This window comes from Anomalospiza imberbis, chromosome 28, assembly GCF_031753505.1.
Source record: "Anomalospiza imberbis isolate Cuckoo-Finch-1a 21T00152 chromosome 28, ASM3175350v1, whole genome shotgun sequence".
In the NCBI taxonomy this organism is placed as follows: domain Eukaryota; kingdom Metazoa; phylum Chordata; class Aves; order Passeriformes; family Viduidae; genus Anomalospiza; species Anomalospiza imberbis.
The window spans coordinates 1,920,659-1,946,771 of record NC_089708.1 but is presented as its reverse complement, the minus strand read 5'-3'; the positions used below and the strand labels follow the sequence as shown (position 1 = coordinate 1,946,771).

Genomic DNA, 26,113 nt, shown 5'->3' with positions numbered 1-26,113 from the left:
TAAAAGCAACAGCCTGTTGCATGTTCATATATCTCACACATGGTGCAAAATTCCTTGCAAATTAAGAATTTTCTGGTTTTTGTCAACTTCTTCCCCTTAATCCCGGTGGTTCCATAAAGACGGAGAGAGGTGGAAGGATGTTTGTCTTTTCTGATAAGGAGGCTGTAACTCTTTATGTGCCCTGTCGCTGTTATCTCTGTGAGAAGAGTTTCTTGATTATCTCATCCCTTTCTTGAGCTAGGAAAAAATACCTTACATGAGAGTTTCTATTTTAACATTATGTTGTAACCTAAAACTATATTTAACACACGATACTTAAAATAATTAATACAGCATAACTTTCTAACATTACACATATAACATTCATTTTAATATTTGTGAAAAGCCAATCACAAAATATGCATTTTTCACAAAGTCCCATCCTCCTCGTTTTGTCTCTTCAGCCCACGTTGTTTGTGCTCTTGGGCCTGAAACTTGTATTGATTGTCCTTGGTCCCCAGCTGGAGAAGGAATTTTTTTGTCTCCCTGCTCTGTGCAGAGAGCTCACCATCCCCCAGTGTGAAGCCCAGACCCACACACTAAAGCAGCTCAGAATGTGAAAAATAGAAAAGCTCAGACCTGAGGCATCATTTCCCCTCCCTGGGAGATGGTTTGGCACCCAAGCTGCCTTTTCCAAGGGCAGCATCCTTCTCCAGAGGGGAAATTGCTGCGTGCAGCCTCTGCCGGGATTTTCCTGCTTCTCCCCAGCCGGGAGAGCTCCGGGCACAGGCAGGAGGATGGAGAGGAGGATGCCGGTGGAAATCGCCCATCCCTGGGGTCGGATTTCCAGGAATGTGGCGGGGGACAGCAAAGCCAGCAGCTCTGGAGTCACCCTGGCCTGGGTTGGGAAACTACAGGGGTTTAAAAATTAAATATTCCAGTGGTTTTCCGCCCCTTGGGAGCATCACACAGCAGAGGGTGTCCGGCCCTGGCAGCATTTTCCCATGGATTTTTTGTCCTGGTAGAAGATGGACAGGTTTCCTGCTGCCCTTTAAACTCTCTCTCCTTAGTGGAGGAAATAAAATATTTGTTAAAAAAAAAAATTTTTTTTTTTTTAAATTTTTTTAGGGAGGAAGCCATGGTTCATCTGTTCATCTTACATGGGAAGATGAAAAATTGTAAAATTTTACATTTTTAAAAATGTAAAATTGTTGCTCCTGTGATTTTTGCTTCCTGAGCATCCCTGGGAGACCCCCCAGCACCTTTTCCATTGGCAAACACTTTTGGGATGAACTGTGAGAGGTCTCCAGATGGAAGGGGCTGATTTTGGCTCTGCAAAGGGCTTTTCTCAGCCTCTGGGCTTGGAAAAAAAAATCTGTCTTCTGAATTCATCCTATTTTGGGTTCTTGGTGTTGTTTGGGGAAGCTCTGCAAAGGGGTCATCCATAAAAACCCAAAAAAACACCCCAAAACAAACAAACAAACAAAAAAATCCCAGTGCAAAGAGGAGAGGATCCTGAGCCAGACCTGGGAGCACAGAGCTGCTCCAGGGCTGGAGCCCCTCTGGATTCTGTGAGAGCTGGGAATGTTCACCCGGAGAAGGGAAGGCTCCAGGGAGAGCTCAGAGCCCCTTTGCTGGGCTCAGGAGAGCTGGAGAGGGACTGGGGACGAGGAGGGACAGGACACAGGGAATGGCTTCCCACTGGGAAAGGGGAGATTTGGGTGGGATATTGGGAAGGAATGAGGGTGGGGAGGGGCTGGGATGGAATTCCCAGAGGAGCTGTGGCTGCCCCTGGATCCCTGGGAGTGTCCAAGGTGAGTTTGGAGCAGCCTGGGACAGTGGGAGGTGTCCCTGCCCTGGCAGGGGTGGCTCTGGAAGGGATTTCAGGTCCTTCCATCCCAAACCATTCCATGTTTTGCCTTGTCCACATCTCCAACTCTCCCGGTGCCCAACTCCCTGCCTGCCTCTCGTTCAACTTTGAGCCACATCCCCGTTTCTCCAAGGAAATTCCTGCCATTCTCACCGTTCCATGCCCACATTTCTGGGCATTTTCCGCTCATCACCAGCTTTGCCCGGTGCTGGGGACCCCGAGTTTTTCAACCTCCCCCGTCCATGTGCCATGTGAGGGTGCAAACCCTACCCCTGACTCAGCCAGCCCGGCATTCCTGGGAAAAGCCTGACTCACGTGAGCCCATTTGCCGGCTCAGGGCTCTAATTACGGGCTGTGCCCATCTCGGCAGCGTGGGAACGAGAGCCATTAAGCCCCTAAAAGCTCCCGATCATTCCCAATCCATTAATGTTTCTAATTAGTTAAGCCCGGCGCCTCTTTCTCTCGCCGGGCTCGCTCGTGTTCTCCGAGCGTGCAGCCACAGCTCCATTATGTAATGATCCCCTCGCTGCTGCAGCCCCCACTCCCAACTCACACCGGCCTCTTTTTTCACTCTTATTTCATTTTGTTCATTCGCATGTGCCTCTTCCCCGGAGCCGATTAGGCGGTGGACGAGACGGGCAAATCAAAGTTGGGCTCACACCGCTCCTAATTAGCCCGAGCAGCTGCAGGTGCGGCCGGGGGGGGCTGGGCTGGGCAGGACCCGGCGCCGTTCGGGGCGGCTGCCGGGGGGTTAAAAAGCCGTTGGCAGGTTCGGAGCAGCCGGCCGCTCCTTCCCTGGGGTTTGACTTCCATTCCCAGTCCCTCTGTCCTTTCCTTCCAAGGAAACCATCTCCACGGCAACCTCAAACCTCCGGGCTCTGCCTCGGAGCTGCTCAGCCGTCCCCAGGACCCTGGTAAGTGGCTCTCTGGTGGCCCGTGGCTACCGGCTCCGCCAGGAGGCGAGGGCTGGCGCTGGGCTTGGCAGGGGGGTGGGGGGGACCCAGCCCCGTGTCCCCTCGTCCCCCTCGAGGCTTTGTGTGGCTTAAAAAGGGGTGGCCAGAGTTGTCCTCGTGTGGGAAAAGCGCTGCAGGGGGTGGCTGGGTCAAGGTTCCCCTGCAGGGACCTGGCCTTGGGGTGGGGACACGTCCTGGGGTCCTGGCTGGTCGTGTGTCCTTGGGGGAGGTCTTGGACCGACCACAAGCGCTCCTGATCCCAATTTTCCGTCGTATTTGGGAGAGCGGCAGGTGGAGATGGGGACTCTGTCCCCTCTTGGAGCTGGGTTTGGGGCGCGGTGTCGCCACGTGGGGACATTGCCGGTTCCACGTGGGGACATTGCCGGTGCCACGTGGAAGGGGACGAAGCAGCAGCCTGGTGGGAAAGGGTTCCCTGAGCTGTGCCGGGGGCTCGGGAGAGCCCGGCAAAGGGGAGCGGCAGCAAACAGCTCAGTTCCGGAATAAACGGGATTAAAGTTGCGGAGCTGGCGGAGGAAATGATGGGCAAGTGCCGGATTGGGCTCGTTTTTGGGGTAACTGAACTTTGCATCCTTTTGCAATCCTTGAGATAAGAAATACTGACGTAGAAATGCCACGGACTAGGACAGACTTTATTGAGAGAGAAATATAACTAGAAACAAGTTTGAAAGGATGGCCTTACAATTAAAACCAAGTGCTTTAGAGAAATAGAACTATGAAAGATGCATTATAGTGAAATGCATGAGGAGCAATTCTAGATAATTAACTTGTGGCAGAAGCTGACAGGCCAAAAAACCGCTTATAATGTATTGTAATTAAAAAATAGTTGGCTTCTGATTGTAATGGCGTGAATTACAACAATTGAATATATTATATATAATACACATGATGTATATATAATATACATGATATATAATATGCATGACATATTGATATATAATATATATATTAAAATATATATAAAAATTAAATTATATCTGCATTGTCTCACCCTTCACATGAGACTAAAAATAAATGAAAGTTTCTAAAGTGCCTCTCAGTTACCCCAGCTGGGTAAACCCCAGCTGTTTTGACCTCAGCTGGGTCAAAACAGAACCTAACCCGGCAGACAAGGATCGGGATGCTCTGCCTGGAGCTGGTTTGGGCTGGGGGTGCTGGGTCCCCCTGGGGCTGAGCCTCGCTGTCCCCTTGTCCCCAGGGCAGGATGAAGCTGCTGGGGGCCGTGCTGGTGGCGCTCGCCCTGCTCCTCCCGGGCGCCTGGGGCAGCGAGGCCTCCCGGACCTGCATCTTCCAGACCCTCAGCGAGTCCGACCACGAGTTCTGCAGGTGAGCCGCGCTCCGTGGCCGCTGTCCCCTGCCCGGCCGTTCCCTTTGTGTCACCTCCCGGCTCTGTTCATTCCGGCGTCCCTTTGGCTGTTTTCCTCCTTTTCCTGGGAATCCAGGATGTCTCTGGGCACCCGGAGTGGTCCCTGGCCTGCTGTGCAGAGGCTTTGGAAGTGACTTTGGCAGCGTCAGGGATGACAGAAGTTTTCCACGGAACACTTCGGGCTGCTTTTCCATGGAATCCTGGAACGGTTTGGGTGGGAAGGGGCCCTAAAACCCATCCAGCTCCAACCCCAGCACCTCCCATTCTCCCGGGCTGATCCAAGCTGGCCTTGGACACTTCCAGGGATGAGGCAGCCACAGCTCCTCTGGGAATTCCATCCCAGCCCCTCCCCACCCTCCCAGCCAGGAATTCCTTCCCAAAATCTGCTGAAGAACACACAAGGAGCACAGGACTTGAAATGCTCTTCAGCGGATGTAGGGAAGGAATTTATAATTCTAATCATTTAAAAAAACCTTCTGTTATCCCAGCCTTGCATCCCGCAGCTCCTGCCCGGCGTTCCCAAACCCATCCCGAGCCCCACCGGCACGATTCCCACCTCCAGCCTCATTTTCCTCCCCGTCCCCTTTTTCCAGGGGGGATTTGGAAGTCATCTACCCCGAGGTGGGCGACGTGAGCTGCTCCTACATCCCCAAGTGCCACGGGTACCGCCAGAAGCTGAGCCAGGAGTGGGGCAAGCCCCGCGTCCGCTTCCCCTGGGCGAAGAAGGTGAGGCCCCGCTGCGGCTTTTCCTGGGATCAGGGTGACTTTGGGAACTTTTCCCACTTTTCCTCATTGATTCTGGGGTTTGCTTGGAGGCTGAGCTGTGGATAAACAGAATTGCCTTTTTTGGGTGATATTTTTGTCATTTATTTTTATTTTTCTTCCTACACTGTGGCCATTAAATCACCTTCTCTCACATTCAGAGTGGTTTTTTTTTTTACTACACTGAAACCCTTTTTATATTTTTGCATTTATATTTTATATTTATAGATTATTCTATTGTTAATTTAAAAATATTTTTATAGTTTTGTTTTTAATTTTATATTTTTTCCCTTTGGCCATTTACTTAATATATTTTTTCTACATCGCACCCATTTTACAGCTATTCCAGCCACGTTGTAGCCATTTAATAAATTATTTTCACCATATCACCACATTTCAATTTAGAATATTTGCTGCATTGTAACTATTATTTCCCCTATAAATGCAGCCATTTATAATTTCCCCTACATTAACTTTTAAAACAATTATTTTTTTTTTATGTATTGTGACTATTTAAGTGGCCAGAAGGTAGCAAAGAAATTAAATTATTTTTTCTGCCACACGTGGCCACTTAGTAATTTAATTTTTTGCTATTTGCAGCCTCCTAATGATTTAATTTTGTGTTCCATCATGGCTATTTTTTAAAAAGTAATTATATGACCACAATGTATGAAAAATAGGAATTAAGTGGCCACACATAGAGAAAAATTTAATTAATTTAATTTATGTTGTGGTCACTGTGTATTACTATTTTTTGCTACACTTTGGCCATTTCAATTTTGCTTCCTCTCCTTTGACTACTTAATTTTTGGTATTTTTCTGACCACTGGATTTTTTTTTTTCATTCCGCTGTGGCCATTTCTTTTTTTTTTTTTTTTTTTTTTTTGGCCACAACTCAGCCCCCCCCAAAAAAAAAAAAAATTCAATTTAAACATTTCCACCGCGGATTTTATTTTCGTAGCCAGCTTCTCCAAGCGCTGGAATTTGGGATTCGCGCTGGAATTTGGGATCGGGGCTTGGGGAGGGGGGGGCGGGAAATCCCGGTGCTGCTGTTCCCTCCTGCCACCACCAGGTGGCAGCATTGAACTGCCCGAGCTCCAGCGCCGCCCGGACTGGGAGAAACTGGGAGGAACTGGGAGGAACTGGGAGGAACTGGGAGCGCCGGGATCGGTGCTGAGGGTGCTGAGGGTGCCGCGGGCACGGGGAGGGGACAATAAATGGGGTGACATTGCGGTATTCTGGGGGACAGCCCGCGCCGTGCCCTGCTGTCATCTCAAATCTGTCCTAGGATGCGGTATCGTCTTGTAGCGTTCCCAAATCCCGGTGGGATCCTCGCTGGCACCCCAAAAACCTCCCTATCCCAATAATTTCTGTAATTCTCAAGGCCGGCTCCAGCCCTGGGAGCTGCTAAGGGAGAAGTCAGCTCTGCTGGCGTTACCTCGGAGTGTGAACAATCCGTTTTTCCGGCTCTTCCTCGCCGTCTGGGAAGTCTCTTCCCCCTGCGGATCACATGGTTGGAAGGAGAACTTTTCCTTAAAGATGTCTGATTCTTCAAAAAAAATCCTCCTTCCTGGCAGAGGCTGCTGCACGCAGACCCATCCCCGGCTTTCCAGGAGTTTGAAGTCTCCCAGGGATGTGGGCAGTTGTTCTTCCTTTAATTTTAGTCCTGGAAAGCAAATCAGGGCCGGGAGAAGGGAGGAAGGGACTCTCCGGGGCTGGAATGCTGCTGCCGACGGCTGTGGGAAGGATTTTGGGGACCAGAGCCAGACCCTGCCAGGCTGTGCCAGTGGCATGCAGAATCCACAAAAAGCAGGGAAGGCTGAGCTGGGAGCGTGGGGGTGGCACCTGTTTATTTTGGGATGGGATTCCAGCTGTGCCTCGGGGGTGGCAGGTCCCCAGGGAGCCCCTGGCACGGGCGGCGGCTCGCGCTGGCATCGGGAATGGCTCCGCTGATGGATTTGGCACCGTTTCCTTCCAAGACATCTCGGCACATCTTGCGCTGAGGCGGCATCTGAGGACACGGGGCCCCGCTGCTTCCCGGGGTTTTGGGTGGCTTTCTCCTCTGGCCTTCCCCAAAATTGCCTCCCCAGCTCTGCACAGCTGGGAAAGATCCAGCTGCAGTGTCCAAACCAGGTGCTCATTTTGGGTGGCCTTAAACCCCTCATAGAGAACTGGCTCTCCTCAGGTTTTTTGGGTTTTTTTAATAGGAATATACAATTTTCTTACTCCTGAACCTCTAAGGATGCTTTGGGATAATATTTTCCCCTCCTAAGCTCACCCTAAAATGAGTGGGAACAAGAGCTGTGGCATGAGAGTTGTTTTTATGCTTTGTGTGGGTATTTCTAAACCCAGGAAATTTGATTATTCCTAATTTATTCCCAAATGAGAGTGGGACAATTTGGCAAAGCGAGGAGATCTCCATCTCCCTGTGGTGCTCCAGTGGGATGCTCCAGCTCAGTGATCCTGGATGGGGTGGGGAGGGCTGGCTGAAGGGCTGGAGACGCTTTTCCCATCCAAATCTGTGGCAGAAAATCTCGGGGTTTGAGGATGCAAACTTGTGTAGGAAGTGTCGGCTCTCTGTGGAACACTTTGTCTCTTCAAGAAAAACAACCACCAAAAAAGCCAAATGCGGAGTGTTTGTTTTTCTCTCTAGAAATATTTATCAGTTTTCTGAAAGGGGGGGGGGGGGCAATGGGAGGTTTCCCATTCTCGTCCCAGATATTTGGGATCACCTTTGTGCCCAAGGTCTGTCCCTGCAGCTGCTCAGGGAAGGGAGCATCGATGGTTTGGGGTGAAGGAGCTGAAAGTGGGGTGGCATCTTGCAAAGCTGAGCTGTGACGGCAGCAAAATCTGGCCTGGGGGACTTTACTGCATCATTTTAGGGTGGATTTGAATATTCTGTCGTGTTTAGACACTGAGCTGTCGAAGCCAGCTTTATCAAGCATCAATTTACTGCCCAAAACCCCCATTTTGGGGCAGTTTTTAGTGCTGTGAGAGCACCTGTTGTGTGTGGGGGCACCTCAGTGAGCAACAGGCTCAGGGAAAGGAGTCAGGGATGCACTGCCAGGGACAGGAGAGTGGTTCTGGACAGCTTGGATACCTTGGAAAACCTTGAACTGCTCTGTCCTGGTGGGCAGAGATCTGGGAATATCACTCAGGAGATCAGCCCTGGGATGTTCAGGATGTTCAATCCATGGGAGATCAGCCCTGGGATGTTCAGGATGTTCAGTCCATGGGAGATCAGCCCTGGGATGTTCAGTCCATGGGAGATCAGCCCTGGGGTGTTCTATCTATGGGAGATCACTCCTGGGATGGTCAGGATGTTCAATCCATGGGAGATCAGCTCTGGGATGTTTGGGAAGTTCAGTCCATGGGAGATCAGCCCTGGGATGTTCAGGATGTTCAATCTGTGGGAGATCAGCTCTGGGATGTTCAAAGTGTTCAATCCATGGGAGATCAGCCCTGGGGTCAGTCCATGGGAGATCAGCCCTGGGATGTTCGATCCATGGGAGATCAGACCTGGGATGTTCCATCTATAGGAGATCACTCCTGGGATGGTCAGGATGTTTGATCCATGGGAGATCAGCCCTGGGATGTTCCATCCATGGACAATCAGTCCTGGAATGTTCAGTCCATGGACGATCAGCCCTGGGATGTTCAGGATATTCAATCTATGGGAGATCACTCCTGGGATGTTCAGGATGTTCCATCCATGGACAATCAGCCCTGGGATGTTCAGTCCATGGGAGATCAGCCCTGGGATGTTCAGTCTAGGGGAGATCAGCCCTGGGATGTTCAATCCATGGGAGATCAGCCCTGGGATGTTCAGTCCATGGACAATCAGCCCTGGGATGTTCAGTCCATGGACAATCAGCCCTGGGATGTTCTGTCCATGGGAGATCAGGCCTGGGATGTTCAGTCCATGGGAGATCACTCCTGGGATGTTCAGTCCATGGACGATCAGCCCTGGGATGTTCAGGATATTCAATCTATGAGAGATCACTCCTGGGATGTTCAGGATGTTCCATCCATGGGAGATCAGCCCTGGGATGTTCCATCCATGGGAGATCAGCCCTGGGATGTTCAGTCCATGGGAGATCAGCCCTGGGATGTTCAGTCCATGGACAATCAGCCCTGGGATTTTCAGTCCATGGGAGATCAGCCCTGGGATGTTCAGTCCATGGACAATCAGCCCTGGGATGTTCAGTCCATGGGAGATCAGCCCTGGGATGTTCAGTCCATGGACAATCAGCCCTGGGATGTTCAGTCCATGGGAGATCAGCCCTGGGATGTTCAGTCCATGGACAATCAGCCCTGGAATGTTCAGTCCATGGACGATCAGCCCTGGGATGTTCTGTCCATGGGAGATCAGCCCTGGGATGTTCAGTCCATGGACGATCAGCCCTGGGATGTTCTGTCCATGGGAGATCAGGCCTGGGATGTTCAATCCATGGGAGATCACTCCTAGGATGTTCAGTCCATGGATGATCAGCCCTGGGATGTTCAGGATATTCAATCTATGGGAGAACACTCCTGGGATGTTCAGGATGTTCCATCCATGGACAATCAGCCCTGGGATGTTCCATCCATGGACAATCAGCCCTGGGATGTTCAGTCCATGGGAGATCAGCCCTGGGATGTTCAGTCCATGGGAGATCAGCCCTGGGATGTTCAGTCCATGGGAGATGCAGCTCCGGAATGCCCAATCCTCACTGAAAAACTCTCCTGAGCACGCCCCAATCCCTTTTTGGGTCCCACTTCAAAGACCTGACCTCAAACCTCCAAGCACCCACAGCACCTTCCCAAAATCCCCCTCCTGGGAGCTGCTGGAGGCCCTTCCCCAGCCCAGGGAAGCAGGAGAACATCTGGAAGGACGGGAAACGCGTCCTCCTTGTCCTGCCTCAATATTGCTTCGCTCAAGCAAAAATAAATTGGAAAAGAAAATTGGCCCTTGCACCAATTTGGGGCAGTTTCTCAATTGTGCAGCGCAGCAAAGCCCCCGACGATGATGGATCGCTGCATTAACCCAAACCCGCGTCCCCTGATTCCCTTTTATTACCACTCGTGGTGGCAGACAGAAAAACAGATTACACGGGAGATCAAATCGATAGGAACTTTATTTACTGGCCTTTTAAAAACATATTTCTGGGCTTTATAAAAACATACGGCAGATGCCAGGGATGGGCCTTGTCTCCTTGTTAAAAAGCAATTTACCTGTGCTGGAGCCGCTACCTTTTACCTGCTCCTCCAGATTTGTTTTCATCCCAAGGTTTGACAACTTCCTTAGAGGCTTCTTTAGGCCGTGCCATCACTTTTTTTAGGATACAGGAAGGAATTGGAGGGTGGTTTTTTTTTTTGTGATAAAATCTAGAAATAAAGTGTTTTTCTCAGGTTTTCTACCCCAAACGTAACTTTTTCAAACTTGTTTTTGCAAGCAGCCAATTTGCACATCCCTGAGCTCAGCTCCTTCCTGGTGCTCCACAGCTCTCTGGGATAAAAGCATTCCCAAGTTGGGATGAACTGGGGCTGGGAAGGAAGCTGGAAAAGCCCCCTCAGCTGTGTGACCCAAGGGATGAGACCTTTGGGGTGGCTTTGAGCTTTTTGTGAGCTTTTTGTGCCTAAACCTGTGACCAGCACCCAGGGGTGGGGCTGGAGAGGTCCTGGGAATTGGAGCTGTGCCCTTGGGAATGGGAGCCCAGGGAGGGAAGAGCAGGAGGAGGAGGAGTTTCTCCCAAGAACCCACAGAAAATCCTCTCTGGTTCTTTTCCCTGATTCTCCCCTTTTTTTGTGAAGCGCTTGGTGGCCTGGCTGGGGACAGGCCTGGCTTGGGACAGGCCTGATTCATAAAGAGTTTCGTGTTCCCATTATTTGGGCAATCGTTTATTTGTGTGAGGAAATTCATTAATTTTAACAAAGGCAAGGGCAGCTTTGTTCCATCTCCTCCCGGGATGTGCTGCAGGGGCGGCGGGAGGGGACGTGCAGCTGGCTGGGGAGGGACCTTTTTGTGGCACTCAGGTTCCATCCCCGCCTTGCTGGAGAAGATGGTTGGAAGCAGAAGATTTCTGACAGTTTGTGTATCCCTGCTGGCTCATGGAGCCGTCTGGAGCTGAGGAGCCACCAGTGTGGTTTTCTCCCTCTCTCAGTCCTGTCTGGGCTCCTCAGAAACAATGGCCCAACATTCCTTCCCGCTGCTGTCAGCCCGAGATTCCCGGGATTAGCCCAAGCCCCCGGTGATGAACCTCTCCCTCTGGCCCTGCCGGGTTGGGTTCCCATGCCCTGGGATCGCTCCGTGGTGTTCCAGCACCCCGGACTTCAGAGGGGAATGGTGTGAGGGATCTGAGCTTCCAGCCAGCCTCTTTGAGGGCTTTGGAGTGGGGTGGCAAAGCCAAAATAAATGTGTGTGCTGAGAGCTCTGCATGCTGCCTCGGCCCTGTCCTCTGCTGACCCCCTGCCACCGCTTCCATGGGGGATTTACTTGGGATGTGACCCCTCCGAGCCAAGCACTGCTCCAATTCCCATCCTTTTGGGGAGCAGGAAGGTTTTTCCCTCGATGGGAACGGCTGGAGTGGCTCAACAACATCTCAGGGTGTGTTCTCCCCCACCAGGCCCCGGTCCCACCGGAGGGGACCGGTGAGCAGCTGGTGCCGCACGCCAGGAGAGCCTCGTTCCAAGAGCAATCCTGGCAGGAATGTCACTTCACATCCATCTCCTGACCTCCCCGTTCGCTGGACCTTTAACCACGCGGGACAAACATCATCCCCCGAAGGCAGGAGGCCGGGAAGCACCCTCAGGTCATCCCCGTGCCTCGGTGTCTCCCGCTCGCTCCTCGTTTTCCGCAGCAAAAAAATGTTTGAAGGCGCCGCTGATTTCTCCCTTTGATCCCTGTAAACACTATACAGTAATCAAAGTTTAAGCTGCTTTGGGTGAAATAATTGCTTAACAATCATATAAGACAAAGTGATTCAACAAATGACAATTAGGACTTGTGATCTACAGAACAGATGCATTCAGTGTAGCATATTATAATGTGCTAATAGGAGATTGACAGCACAATAATAGGAGAGAACAGCCACTCAGCCTATAATTCCCAACCAAATGTGAGGCTGTCCACAGAGCTCAAATCCGAACAGGCTGTAAAATTAGAGGTAAGAAGGCACAAGTTTCACAAAGACTCATTAGCAGGTTGGCTGTGAATTTCCAAGGAAGGGGGGAAGATTCCTGCTGGAGGATTTACTCGCGAAAGGAAGGAAGGGGAGGGGGGGACCTCAACCTCCGCACGTCTTTACGCTGGGAATGAGTAACCTCGATCACACTGGGCTCCAACAGGCTGGAGCCGCCGCTGTTCCCGGATGCCAGCCAGGTTTTGGAGCCGAGGGTGGCTCCCGAGCCGTGGCAGCAGCCGGGTCCCGCTGCCAGGGGCCGGGAAGCGTGGCTCGGCGTCGCCGTTCCGCGGGGGATGCGCGGAGCAGACAACGGTGTGAAGGACCAAATGAAATTAGGCCTGATATGAGCACGGAGCTCCGCCGGGCATTCCCGACGGGAATTGGGCACTTCCCAAGCCTTAAATGATACTGATGGGTGACAGGGCCACCCTTTAGCCCTGTCCATGGGAATTAAGGCTTGTGCTTTCTCTGCTCTTTGGGGACATCGAGGGATGGGGACGTGTGCGGGAGTGGAGCTGTTGATCTCCACAACCCTGGCACGTGTGGAGGCAAGAGCTGGGATCCATCCCTGAACCCCTCCACACCCTGGGATAGCGTTCTCCGTTCGCTGCTCTCTCCTCTCTCCTTCCCCAGCAGCTTTGGAGGCAGAGGGATCAAAGGAACTTAAAATTTCCAGCCCTGGTGACAAAACAGATTTCAGCTCGGCTCGTCCTTCCCGTGCCCCGTGCACGTGTTCCACCAATGTGGAATTTGGCCATATTTTATTATTAAATAAACATGCCAGAAAATGCACTTTTTGTGCATGGGGGAGGATGAGAAGGTCTGGTAATTAAAACTTCCATCCATCAACGCTTCGCTCCCAGAGATAATTGTGTGGCTCCCGCAGATGTATGTTTTGTATGGAATTAACCAGTGGGAATTGGTGCTGGTGTGTCTGCGGGGATGGGATGTGCCAGGGGCTGCCAGGATTCCAGTGGAATATCCTGGGGAAGGTGTGATCGTGCTCTGGTTGGGAATTTGTTGGGAATTTTGCTTTTTGTCTCAGTTTATTGCACAGGCAAGTTCTTTATATCCGCTTTATTTTCAGCTGCAAATCCCAAAGCTGCAGGGATGCACCTGCCAGGTGGGTCTGGCATAAAAAATATAGATTTTACATGAATTCTATTAATTGCAGAACCAAACTGAGTTGTAGAAGCAGATGAATCTGTTGAAAACAATCTGATTTTTCTTTCCCCTTGCCCCATCTTTGGATTTTCCCGGCATGCCACAGCCTGTGATGTGCCAGTGTGGGCGTCGGGCACTTGGAATTTCAGAGCCTTTAACCAAGGTGACACTGGAGAAAAAACTGTAAAGATCCCTCCCCTCATCCCAATTCCGCGATTTATTTTTGAGGAGACCCTTAGGAAGCGCTGCCCCCGCAGAGCCTGGAGCCCATCTGGGTTTTAGAGCTTCCATGGGGTGATCGATGGCAGATCAATGAGCCCCAAGGGGACCTGTCACCCTCGTGGTGTCTCCTGACATGCCCCAGACCCGCCTGGGCTTTTTCAAAAGGAATTAATGGCATTTTGGGTGGGCATGAGGGTTTATAGCAGCAGGCAGGTTCCTCCCGATGCTCCTGGCACTTGAAAATTGAATTTATGGGGTTTGGAATTGTGTTTAAATATGAGGGAGCTGGGCTTGGCTCCCCTTCATCTTCCTGGCATCCTCCTCGTCTCCCCAGCTCCTCCTGATTCCATGGAGTTTCCCTGCTCCACAGCTCTGGGCATTTTTTGGGCTGGGAAAGGCCCCAGGACCTCTGGAATACTGGGCTGGGTGTATTGGGGGGGGTCTTTGCTCCATCACTCTCCCCACTCCAGGCAGGTGTTGCTCTCCCTGATTTGCAGAGGGCTCTGGGAGCAGCCAGGCTCTCCTGGGTTTCTCCGGGATGTGACAAGCTGCTGGATACATGGCTGAAAAATCTGGGAATTGGGAATTGCCAGGTGCTGGGTGGAGGGCAGCGAGGTGTGGGAGAGGTGTTTGCCTGGCAAACACACCCTGACCCTGCTGCCACCCTCCCCTGCGATTATCCCAGCATCTCCCAGCCTGGCTCTGGCATCTGGGATGCCTCGAGCCTGCTCCGAACCCGAATTTTGGCAGCGACGCCCTTCAGCAGTCCTTGCCAGGTCCCTTCCTGGCAGGGAATCCTGCTCTGTCCTGCTCTGCCGCCCCAGCTGCACTTCCCAAACATCACCTCCCACTGCAGGGAGCATCCCGGGGAGCTCAGCCTCACCTCTGGGCTCGGAGCATCATTCCCGGGAGCCTTCCCTCCTCCCCTGCAGCATCTTCCCCGGTGCCTCCCCGCCAGCACAGGAGCCTTTTTTTCCATGGATGAGTAATTCTTCCCAATTTGGGGGCTCCTTCCTGCGCTATAACAACCCCGAGCTCGCCTGCCTTTTTCTTTTTCCAGCTGCCATCTCCAGCAGAAATTCCCCCTTTTTTTCTTTCTTTTTTTTTCCCCTCGGCGGGAGGGGAGGGGCTGGTGGGGGGGGGGGGGGATCTCGGTTATACAATCCGGGGTTGGGGCGACTATTTTGGATCCCTCCTTCCTGCCTCCAAATTGCAGCTCCGAATGTGACAAGTTACAAAACACTTGAGTCATTTCTCTCTCTCTCTTTCTCGAGCGCTGCCTTTTTCCCCCACAAGGGTTTGGGTTGGTTTAAAGGGGAAAAAAAATTAAAAAAAAAAAAAAAAAAAAAAAAACAAAACCGGGATGGGGATGGGGAGGGGGGGAAAAAGGCGGCTCCCAGCGTTGCCTCCCAGCCCGGGGGGCTGCGGGCAGCCCCCAGGCAGGGGAACTCGCGGGGCTGTTTATGTAAGATGCTCATGTTCTGCTGAGCTGCAGCGAGAGCTGTTGTCGATTCCCAGGAAAACCCACGGCTGCCCACGTAGGATCTCCCGAGCAGGGTTGTGTAACGGGGAGCCAGGCAGCCGGGCTGGGGGGGTCGGGGGATCCTGCCTGGGGAGGGGGGAAAGCAGGGATGGCTGCGTTGAAAGGAGTGGGAAAAGTCCGTGGTGCCAGGGAAAACCCGGCTGCTGGGATGTGCTGCGGGTGCCTCGCCAGGAGGTTTTGGGGTGTTCTGGGCTGGTCTCACCTCTCAGCACGGATTTGGAATTAACTGAGTCACTGGGTGACTTCCCAGCATCCCTGTTTCCTTTGGATCTTGGGAGGAAAGGGATTTTTGTGATGAGATTCAGTGTTGGTTTCAAAGAAAACATCAGGGATGGCTTGGTGGAGGAGGTGGCCTGATCCTGAGCGCTCCTGGAGCTCGCGGGATCGTCCCAAGGGGAGGTTCAGGTTGGACATCAGCAGGAATTTCCTTATGGGAAGGGTTGTTAAACCTTGGAAGGGGAGGTTTGGAGTCCCCATCCCTGGGGGTGCCCAAGGAACGCCTGGACGTGGCACTCAGCACTCTGAGCTGGTGACAAGGTGGGGACGGGGCACAGCTTGGACCTGGTGATCCTGGAGCTCTTTTCCAACCTGAATGAGCCAAGGATTTGGGAAAAAATCCCTCATTTCTCACTGTCCTCGGTGGATCTGCACCACCAGCCTCGATACCTGAGGGAGGGGCTCCAAACCAGCTCTGCACCCCACCAAAATCACCATTTCAATGCTTTTTTCCCTAAATACCAAAAATCCAGGAATGCTGGTGGCTTGTGCTGCTCCAGCCCGCGAGGAGAGGAGCCCTCTCGAGGTGCTGGGATGGGAGTTGCGTGCGTTACATTTTTATCCCTATTTATTCATGCAGAGCCGAGGCGCGGGGCGAGGCGCCCTGCTCCGGAGCGCTGCTCTCCATGAGAATGCTCCTTCATTTACATCCTCCCTCCTTCCCCACAACTGAACTTATCCGGATTATTTTTATTCCTTGTGTGTATTTTTTTTTTTTAAGGTTGGGGGAAGGGGAGGAGAAAAGAAAAATTAAAAAAAAAAAAAAAAAAAAAAAAAACAAAAAACCCAAGCATCACCACCCATCTAAATTCACCTTATTTTTACTTCTATTAAAATTTCCCCTCCGGAATTTTGATAAGCCAGGAAAAAATGAGGCACACGAGTGAGCTTCACCCGAGGGGAGAGCCGAGGCCCGGGGATGAGGGGGAGGAATGTGTTTTGGGGCAAAGAGTAAGTTTAGAACTATTTTTCTCTTAACTGGAGCACTTAGCTGCACTGCAAGCCATTCATCTTGTGCTTTAATAACTCATTCTCCCTGCGAGATGGGATATCACAGCCCTGGATATTGCTTTTCTTGGGATCCAGGATCAAAGATGAATCTGCTTCCTCTAATAAAATACGTTTTCATTGGAATTGAAATAGTTTTTTTGCACCCTGATTTTCCCCTGTATTTTGGGTGTTGAGCTCTTCTTTGCCCCAAATGCCCCTTGCTGGCCTGGTATTTATTTATTTCCCTTCCCAAACCATGGAAATACAAATTCCTTCATTTTTCCCCATCCCTGGGGAGCTCCAAGTGCTGCCATTTGCCTCGAGCTGTCTCTAATCAATTGATAAATCAGATATTTATGATTTGTAGAGGATATTTGACATCCTGGGGTCTCCCTTGCCGTGGGAGCTGATGCATTTTTGGGGTGCTAGGTGTTTGTGACCATTATATCCTTTTCCTGCCGCGTTTTTATCAACAATTCATCCCCCGGAGCAAACATTTCCCTGTGCAGCAGCTTGTGCTTGTCCCCTGGGGGTGTGACGAGTGCGCAGGGCCTCGAGAGCGGGCCGGGGAAGGAGGCTGGGAGCGTTTGGAATCCTGGAAGGTTTTTTCTGGGAGCAGAGGGAGCTCTCGGCTCGCGACTCCGCCGCTTCCCGGGATGAAAATCCTGAAACAAAACTTCTCCCTTTCATGTTCCCCCCGGCCCGACTGTCTCTTAACTACGCATTTGATCTCAGCATCTCCGCCAGAAGGTTCAGAGCCTGATCAGGAATTAATGGGAAGCAGGAATTAAGCAGCGGATCAAAGCGGCCGCGTCGCGGGCGGCGATTGGGGAGCGGAGCGCGGCGGTGGCCGAGGCGGGGACGCGATGTGGTGGCACCAGGGGACACGGGGGACACCGCGAGGTGGCTGCTCTCACTCCAGCACAGCCCGGGGGGCACGGGGTGAAGTGGCCAGAGCGAGGGATTGTCACCTCCGCGCCGCAGCTGTGGCCGGGGCTCCAGGGACTCTCTGCCTCCAGAGGTTTTCCAGGGTTTGGGAATGCTGGAGGCCGGGAATTCCCTCGTTAAACAAATATTTGGTGAGTGGGAAGAGGAGGGGAGCAGCAGCGCTGATGAGGCCCCCCAAAATGCTGAGCCCCCCAAGATGCTGCAGCCCCTTAAAATGCTGAACTCACCCAAAAAGCTTCACTCCCCCAAAATGCTGAGCTCACCAAAATGCTGAGCCCCCCAAAATGCTGCACTGCTCCAAAATGCTGAGCCCCCCTAAAATGCTGCAGCCCCCCAAAATGTTGAGCCCCCCAAAATGCTGAGCTCCCCAAAATGCTGCAGCCCCCCAAAATGCTGAGCCCCCAAAATTCTACAGCCCTCCAAAATGCTGAACTCAGCCAAAATGCTGAGCCCCCCAAAATGTTGAGTCCCCCAAAATGCTGAGCCCTCCAAAATGCTGAGCCCTCCAAAATGCTGCAGCCCCCCAAAATACTGCACTCACCCAAAACGCTGAGCCCCCCAAAATGTTGAGCTCCCCAAAATGCTGCAGCCCCCCAAAATGCTAAGCCCCCAAAATTCTACAGCCCTCCAAAATGCTGAACTCAGCCAAAATGCTGAGTCCCCCAAAATGTTGAGTCCCCCAAAATGCTGAGCCCTCCAAAATGCTGCAGCCCCCCAAAATGCTGCCCTGCTCCAAAATACTGAGCCCCCCTAAAATGCTGCAGCCCCCCAAAATACTGCACTCACCCAAAACGCTGAGCCCCCCAAAATGTTGAGCTCCCTAAAATGCTGAGCCCCCAAAATTCTACAGCCCTCCAAAATGCTGAACTCAGCCAAAATGCTGAGTCCCCCAAAATGCTGAGCCCCCCAAAATGCTGCAGCCCCCCAAAATGTTGAGCCCCCCAAAATGCTGAGCTCCCCAAAATGCTGCAGCCCCCCAAAATGCTGAGCCCCCAAAATTCTACAGCCCTCCAAAATGCTGAACTCAGCCAAAATGCTGAGCCCCCCCAAAATGTTGAGTCCCCCAAAATGCTGAGCCCTCCAAAATGCTGCATCCCCCCAAAATGTTGAGTCCCCCTTTCCTGCCGAGCCCTCCAAAATTCTGCGGACCCCAAAATGCTGCAGCTCCTTGAGATGCTTCAGCCCCCAAAATGCTGCAATCCCTTAGGATGCTGCAGTCCCCCAAGATGCTACAGCCCCCCAAAATTCTGCACCCCTTAAGATGCTGGCCAGCCCCTTCCCCATCACTCACAGCCCTGAGGAGGACAACGACGGAGCCAGGATGACCCTGGGGTGGGAGCAGTGTCTTGCACCCACGAGATTTGCAAAATCAAGAGTTTTTCTCCACTAAAACTGTTAAATTCCTGCCTGGACCTGGCTGTTTTGGGGGGGGATTATCCTGGATGGGAGTGAGGGGCACGTGCTGGGCCTGGGGGTCAGGATTCAGTGGGGACTTTGCCCTGGTTTGTGGGGCAGCTGCTGGACCTCGTCCTGTCCTCGCTGCTCCCGGGAGTTCTCCCTCCTCACAGAGGGGCAGGTCACAGCAGCCTAAGGATTTGCCAGATTTCTTCCAGCTGGAGTGAAAAGCCTGGGAATTTGGGTGGAGAGCTGGCCATGAGGGAGATCAGGGCTCCTGGTGGTTGGGGACAGGAGCAGTTTGGCTGTTGGTTTGTGGTCAGAGTTTGTCCTTCTCCTTCTCCTTCTCCTTCTCCTTCTCCTTCTCCTTCTCCTTCTCCTTCTCCTTCTCCTTCTCCTTCTCCTTCTCCTTCTCCTTCTCCTTCTCCTTCTCCTTCTCCTTCTCCTTCTCCTTCTCCTTTTCCTTTTCCATGGCATATCCATGAGATGAGCTGGTCCAGGAGAGGCTGCTGGCAGAGAGGGAGCTGCTGTCTGGCACCTTTCCCTTTGGAAAGTGAAGGAATGTTTGGCAAACGGGACTTTTGTTACTTTTCGGTCTTCTCTTGTTGGAATGTCGCCGCGGGGTCAGAGGAGAGATGAGCAAAGCCACTCTGGCCCCTGCAGTGACTGCAGCCTTCACACACGTGGTTTTCCCAGCAAAATCCAGTATTTGGGACAGGGGTACCTGCAGGTGGATGGGGGGATCCCTGCGGGGTCCCTGCCTGAGCGATGCCACCCATATCCCACCCAGGCACCCAGAGTTTAAACCCCAACAGATGCTGTCTTTCCAGGAAGATCCTTTATAAACCATGTAACCACCTACATCCAGGGTGGGAATTGCACTTTTCCCAAGGGCTTGAGGCCGCAGGGCAGAGCTGTGGCCAAGAAAAGTCTCTGCCTCCTCTTTGCACACCTCAACACACCAAAAAAACCTCCTCCACGAGGCCCAGCGTGCAATTAAAACCCCACTACGCACACACAAACCCCGTGGCAGCCTCCAAACAGTGAATTAAACGAGGATGAAAGGCAAACGCCAGCTCTGGCAAAACCCCAGGAAAGGAGCCATCAGCTCTCCGCAGCGTCCTGGGATTTTCAAACCACGCCAATGGAATTTGGCCGCTCCATTTCATTCGCTGTCAATCAGCGTCGCTGCTACTGATGCTCCCTCCTCTTTTTAGATCCCCCATTTCTTTTGGCGATGCCCAGAGCGCAGTTGTATCCCAGCCAGGCAGCCCTCATCACCAAGCGATTAAATCAGCGGGAAAAAAACCAGGAGAGACGTCTCTTCTCAGACATAATAGTAAAAAGGGGGCGGCAGGGACGGGGAGGGGGGCGACGGCTCCGGGTCTATTTCTGCTCTGATGTGTCCTGGCGCCGCCGGAGCCTTCCCCGGGTGCCGAGCTGTGCCGGCGATCACCGGCTGCAGGTGGCAAAGCGGGATGTGCGGGGAAGGCTCCTGCACCGAGCTGGGTTTTCCCGGCATCCCGGGGTTTGGTTCTGTTTTGGGGCCGGGTCCTGCCGCAGCCGTGCCAGGTTCCTGCGGGTGCTGTCGCTGCATGGAGGGATTGGGGTGTTGGGGAATGGGAGGGACTGAGCGTTCCGACATCCAAGAGTGCTGATCCCTGAATATCCTGATATCTGAGGGTCCTGATCCCTGAATATCCTGATATCTGAGGGTCCTGATCCCTGAGCACTTTGATCCCTGAGCATCCTGATCCATGGGAATCCCGACCCCTGAATAACCTGATCCCTGAGCATCCTGATCCCTGAGCATCCTGATCCTTGGGCATCCCAACCCCCAAATATCCTGATCTCTCAACATCCTGATCCCTGAGCATCCTGATCCTTGGGCATCCCAACCCCCGAATATCCTGATCTCTCAACATCCTGATCCCTGAGTATCCTGATCCTTGGGCATCCTGACCCCTGAGCATCCTGACCCTTGAGCATCCTGATCCCTGAGCATCATGATCCCTGAGCATCCTGACCCTTGGGCATCCTGATCCTTGGCCATCCCAACCCCTGAACATGCTGACATCCGAGGGTCCTGATCCCTGAGCATCCTGATCCCTGAACACCCCGACCTCCTGAGCATCCCCGACCCTGAATATCACAGCCTCTGAATATCCTCACCCCTGAACATCCCAGTCCCTGAGCATTCCAACATCCAAGGACCCTGACCTCTGAGCATCCCAACCTCTGAGCATCCTGGCCTTTGGGAATCCTCGTCCCTGAGCATTGTGACCCTTGAGCCTGGTCCCTGAGCATCCGGGCCTCCAAGAACGCTGACCCCTGAGCATCCTGGTCTCCAAGCATCCAATCCTCTGGGCACCCTGACCCTGGAGCACCCTGGCTCTGAGCATCCCTCTCTCCAAGCATCCTGACCCCTGATCATCCCAACCCCCAATCATCCCAGCTTCTGATCATCCCAACCTCTGAGCATCCCGACCTCTGAGCACCCTGGCTCCCAAACGTTCCATCCTCCGAGTCCCCCAGCTGTTGAACATCCTGCCTCCAAGCATCCCCGGCCCCGAGCATCCTGGCCCCATGCCTTCCTCGGGGGCAGCTTCCTCCCAGCCTCTAAAATCAAGTGCTTTAATAAGTCTGTAAAAGGCCCGTGGAGAGAGGGGGAAAATAATTGTGTGATCCAGGGTTATCAGTTCACCAAGTGTTTCCTGCCCTGGATTTGGCCATTCCCAGGATAAAACTGAGCAATGAGGGCTGCCTTAATGAAAATGCCTGTCCCTAGGAAACACCAGTGTGACCATTCCAACCCTGCTGTGTCCGAGTGTTCCTGAACCCCTTTTTCCTGCAGGAATTTGCAGCAGCAGCATGACCCTGGCTTCGTGTGGGTCAGCCCTGAGCTGCTGGAAGCTGCTTTTATTTATTTTATTGTTGCTTTTATTTCTTTTTAAGGATTTTATGTTTAAACATAAAGATTTAGGAAATCCCACACTGCTCATCACATCCTTGGGGCAGCTCCAGCCGCTGCCACCACACCTGGCTCTGTCCCGAGTGGCAAAGCTGAGCTCAGATCCCAGTTTTTCCCACACAAAACAAAACCTCTTGGGGTGGGAATCCAAAACTTGCCATCCCAGAGGACCATCCACGAGTTGCTGCACATCCGGGCAGGGGAGTGACGGCTCGGGGGGGGTTGTTTGTTTGGGAAATAGGATCAGAAATAAGCCCTGGAGTTGTGGTGTGGCCCCAGTGCAGGGCTGGGCCAGCCACTGCTTTTCCATTCCAGAAATGTCACTGAGTCACGAATGACTCAGAATTATAATGGGAGACATTTCCAACCCTGTGCATGACTCGGAGACGTCTTCCAGGGATATTAGAGCTGTTTGTAAAGTCCAGGCCTTGCCCTGGCGCTGTCCCTCCCTCCCTGGCTGCTTGGTGTCCCCCCGTTGGCCAAGGTGACAGCCCAGCACGTGGTGGCAGCCAGGATGTGGCTGAGGATGCTCCTCCGTGTCCCGTGGGATCAGGGGGACATTCTGTGGGATCAGGGGGACGCATTAACGCTCCCCATCAGGTGACAGGTGTCTATTAACGTGCCTCCCATCACCGCTGCCTCCGGCCTGCCCTTGACCCGGGGCTGGCCCAGCAGACAGCTCCGTGCCACGCGTGACCCCCGTGGGTGACCCCAGCGCCGAGGTGGCCACGGCTCCCGGGATTTTGGCTGCCACAGGGGGGATCTGTGTCCATGCATCATCTGGGTCCATTCTGCTGCCCTTCCCTCCCCTTCCCACACAGGGAAATTTCCCTTCTGCTCCTGGATGATGGGAAAGGGACAGGTCTATGAGGTGTCCCCGCCTCAGGGACGCGGTGGCACCCAGGGGCAGCGCTCCCCTCGGAGATTCCTCAGCACCTCCTCTTCCCACAGCTCACCTCATCCCGGCCTCCAGAGCCAATTAATTAAGCAGGAATGAAATGAGGGAGGCGTTTGATCCAGTCAGACCAGTTCAGGGCTCAGGGGTGACCGGTGTGGGTCGGTTCCGGCGCCATTCCCGGTGCGATGCCGTGAGCCGGGCTCGGGGAGCTGCGCGCTTCCCTCCGCGCTGGAAATACTTTCTCACCAAATAGCATTAAATATTCCTGAGCTGTGAACATCTTGGACTGATTTTATTTTCCATAAATAAACTTGTTGGGAGATATTTGGAGATGGGCCTAAGCTGCAGAGCTTGGACTGGCTCCCAAATCTTGCTGCTGTTTGGGCTCGAGGGGTTGGTTCAGGATTGTTTTAAGCTTTATTTCGGTTTCATGGAGTTGGGATTAAAGAGGTGCCCTGAAACAGGACCCTCTCAGTGCTTTCCTAAAATCCCTGATCCCCTCAAATGCTGTTGATGGTGGGAGAGGGGATCACAGGTGTCCCCTCCCCTCCAGACATGGGTATAGGGTTATATCTGTAGGGGTGGGCATTTTGGAAGTGGCATTTCCAGTGGGATCAGCTGGATTCTTCCAGAGGTACCAAATCCCAGTTTATTGGGCTGGGACTCTTGTTCCCACATCACACCTGGGACAGTGGATGCTCCGTGTTTTAGGTGCTGTGGGGTTTTGGGGCACAAATCTTTCATCATCACACAGGCAAGGTGCCCCTTGCCCAGCTGGAGATGCCTTCAGCCTATCCCCCGCTTCTTGCTGGAAATTTGTTGCTTTCAGATTGGACAAAGAAAAGCAGAAAAAGAGAGATAAAAAAAAAAAAAACAAAAACAAAAAACAAAACCAAACAATGATGTTTATTTATTTTCCAATGGGGAAATGAAGTGGGAGAGCTGCAAGGACGTGTTTGCAAACCTGCTCCTGGCACAGCTCACACAGAGGAGGCCGGATCCGGATCCGTGGGGCAGGGAGGTTTAATTCCCATCCTTTCCCGGCAGGGCCGAGCGTTTCCCTCCTGTCCCTGTGCCTGATTAACAGTGACAAGGACAGGATTGCTCTTTTGGTGAGCGCACATGCTCCCCAAACCCCCGGCCATCCCTCAGCCTCGCCTTCCCTTCTTCTCCCTCAATCCCCAGGTTTATTCCGGAGGAAGAGGAGTCTAATCCGCCCTGTAAACTCTGTCGCATCCTCATTAATTTGGCCATGTCTCCCTCGGTCGCCTTAGGGAAGCATCACATTTTTAACGAGGCTCCGGGGGGGCAGGGGCTTCGTTTTGACAGCTGAGGTGGGAAAGGTGCAGCGTCAGGGTTTGCGGCTGCTCCGGGGGCTGCGTTCGGCAGCTCCGCACCGGGAATTTCCTCTCGGCTTCCCTTCACCTGGCGTGAGGCCGCTGCTCCCGAATTTCCTGGGGGATTAAAGCTGAGATGGGCACAGACCCAGAGCTGAGGGGTGCTCTGGGTTTTCCACAGTTCCATGGGGTTGGCACTGCCTTCCCAGTGTGAGGCACTTCCAAACCTTTAGGAGAACCTCATGGCTCAGGACCTGCTGCCCTGGCTAATTCTGGCCAATTCTGGTTTTTTTTCCCCCCCCATTATTCCTAAATTCGAACATTTTGTAGTGAAATCTCATGGTATGGTCTTATTTCCAAATAATATTGTGAATATAGTCCAAATAATCTTACATAAATGGCATATTATATGCCATAAATGGCATTCCCGATTATTTTTATGTATATTTTGTATATTCCTAATATTTTATCTATAGTATGTATTTTCCCAATATTCCCAATATATTATATATATTATATGTTTTCCCAATGTATTTCATATAATATTTATATCCCAAATATATTACATATAACACAGCTTTTCTATACATCTGTTTTATATTCCATACATTTAATGCCGTCTCTGGCCCTGCATCCCTGAGTGTTTTTGTGCTCGGGGCAAGGATCCGTGGCTTTTCTGTGTAAGGCCAGCGGCTGATCCGCAGGGATCTCACTCCATCCTGGGAGCTCTTCTAACCCATTCTAATGCAAATGTGCATTAGCTGATAATCGGAATGTTGAGTGGATTATTTCACCCCCAGACGAGCTGCTGCAAGGCGCATTTTTATTTTCTTTCCCTTTTAATATATTAAACCAAAAGAAGAAAAAAAAAATCCAAACCAATCCGCTCTGCCACAAAGAAACCCACCTCGGGATTCGGATTGATCCCCGGGGATCTGGGCAGGAAGCAGAAGCAGGATCTCTCTTTTTCCCTCTCGAGGCCATAAATAAATGAAGACCCACGACCTGGTGACACCCTCTAACAGCTTTATGGCGTGTGCACCATAATTGTACCAGCAAACATTTGTGTTGTAATTAAAGCCAGGAGCCACCAAACCATGAGAAATTAATTAAAAGGAATCCTGGCTGTGGGAGCAGCATCCCAGCCCTCCTGCCTGTCCTGTTAAAATGCTGCTTCATCCTTTCTCTTCCACCCAAAAAAAATCCCACAGAAGGGGTTGATCCCCCTAAATGGGGATTTTTCCTCCCAATCTTCTGGATGCTGGAGCATCCCTACCTGGTGATGTCCCAGCCTCGCTGCTGGTGTTGATTTTGGTGGATTTGGGGAGTGGAGGGGTTGCCCTGGGTGTGTCCCAATGTCCCCATGGGATGTGGGGTTTTTTGGGGAGCAGCCACAGGTCGGGAGGTTGGCTAAAGGCGCCGGGCTCAGCTCCTGCCAGGAGAAACCTGCAGGAAATGGGCATTTTTTTCCAGCAGGGTTTGAATTTTGGGATATAATCAGGGAAGGGAGATCAGCTCTTAGGAAGAGGACCCTGCTGTGAGATCTCATTAAAAAATGTTTAGGGATAATGGGAGAAATCTACACCCATCTACCCCAGAAAGGGCTTTGGGGTTTTTTAGGGTTTGAGTACAATAAGGGAAGGGAGATCAGCCCTCAGGAAGAGGACCCTGCTGTGAGATTTCATTAAAAAATGTTTAGGGATAATGGGAGAAATCTACACCCATCTACCCCAGGAAGGGCTTTGGGGTTTTTTAGGGTTTGGGTCTAAAAAGGGAAGGGCCATCCCACTGTGGGAATCTTGGAATGCTGCTGTTGCCTCTGCTCCAACCCCTCAGCATCTTCCCCAAACCCCCTCCCACCCCAGCAGCAGCTTTTGGCTGAACCCATCATCCCAAAAAGCGGGATTTGGCTGGAAGCTGCCATCCCCCCTTCCTGCTCCAACCACGGGACACTCCACCCACGGGGAGATTCAATCCCCCCGTGCTCCAGGAGCTCGGAGAAAGGAGCTGAATCCACCAAAACAAACCCTTTCCCTGCACGTGTGGCTGCTTCCCCCGGGAGAGGCTGAAAGAGAGACTGAAGCGCATGTGACAGATGTTAATCGCATCATTTAATGCACTCCTGGAAGGCACTTGGATACAGGGATGGGGAGGAACAGGAGAATAGACCATTGTCTCCCGTTTCCGGCAGCATCCCCCGGGAATGGATAACCCCAGGATGCACAGCTCACCCAGGGAGTGAGGGAGGTGGGGATGGC

The 26,113-nt window shown here is 52.3% G+C and overlaps 2 protein-coding genes across 2 annotated transcripts in view; both read left to right on the top strand.

Moving 5' to 3' along the window:
• Window positions 1-26,113, top strand: part of BIN3 (bridging integrator 3) — a 190,761-nt gene that overhangs the window by 42,624 nt on the left and 122,024 nt on the right. The window lies entirely within an intron of this gene.
• PEBP4 (phosphatidylethanolamine binding protein 4) overlaps window positions 2,605-26,113 on the top strand; it is a 78,181-nt gene continuing 54,672 nt past the window's right edge. Inside the window, exons 1-3 of the mRNA XM_068174525.1 lie at window positions 2,605-2,763; window positions 4,019-4,146; window positions 4,780-4,912. Coding sequence (XP_068030626.1) covers window positions 4,025-4,146; window positions 4,780-4,912 — 255 coding nt within the window. The 5' untranslated portion in view covers window positions 2,605-2,763; window positions 4,019-4,024. The remainder of the gene's footprint in view (window positions 2,764-4,018; window positions 4,147-4,779; window positions 4,913-26,113) is intronic.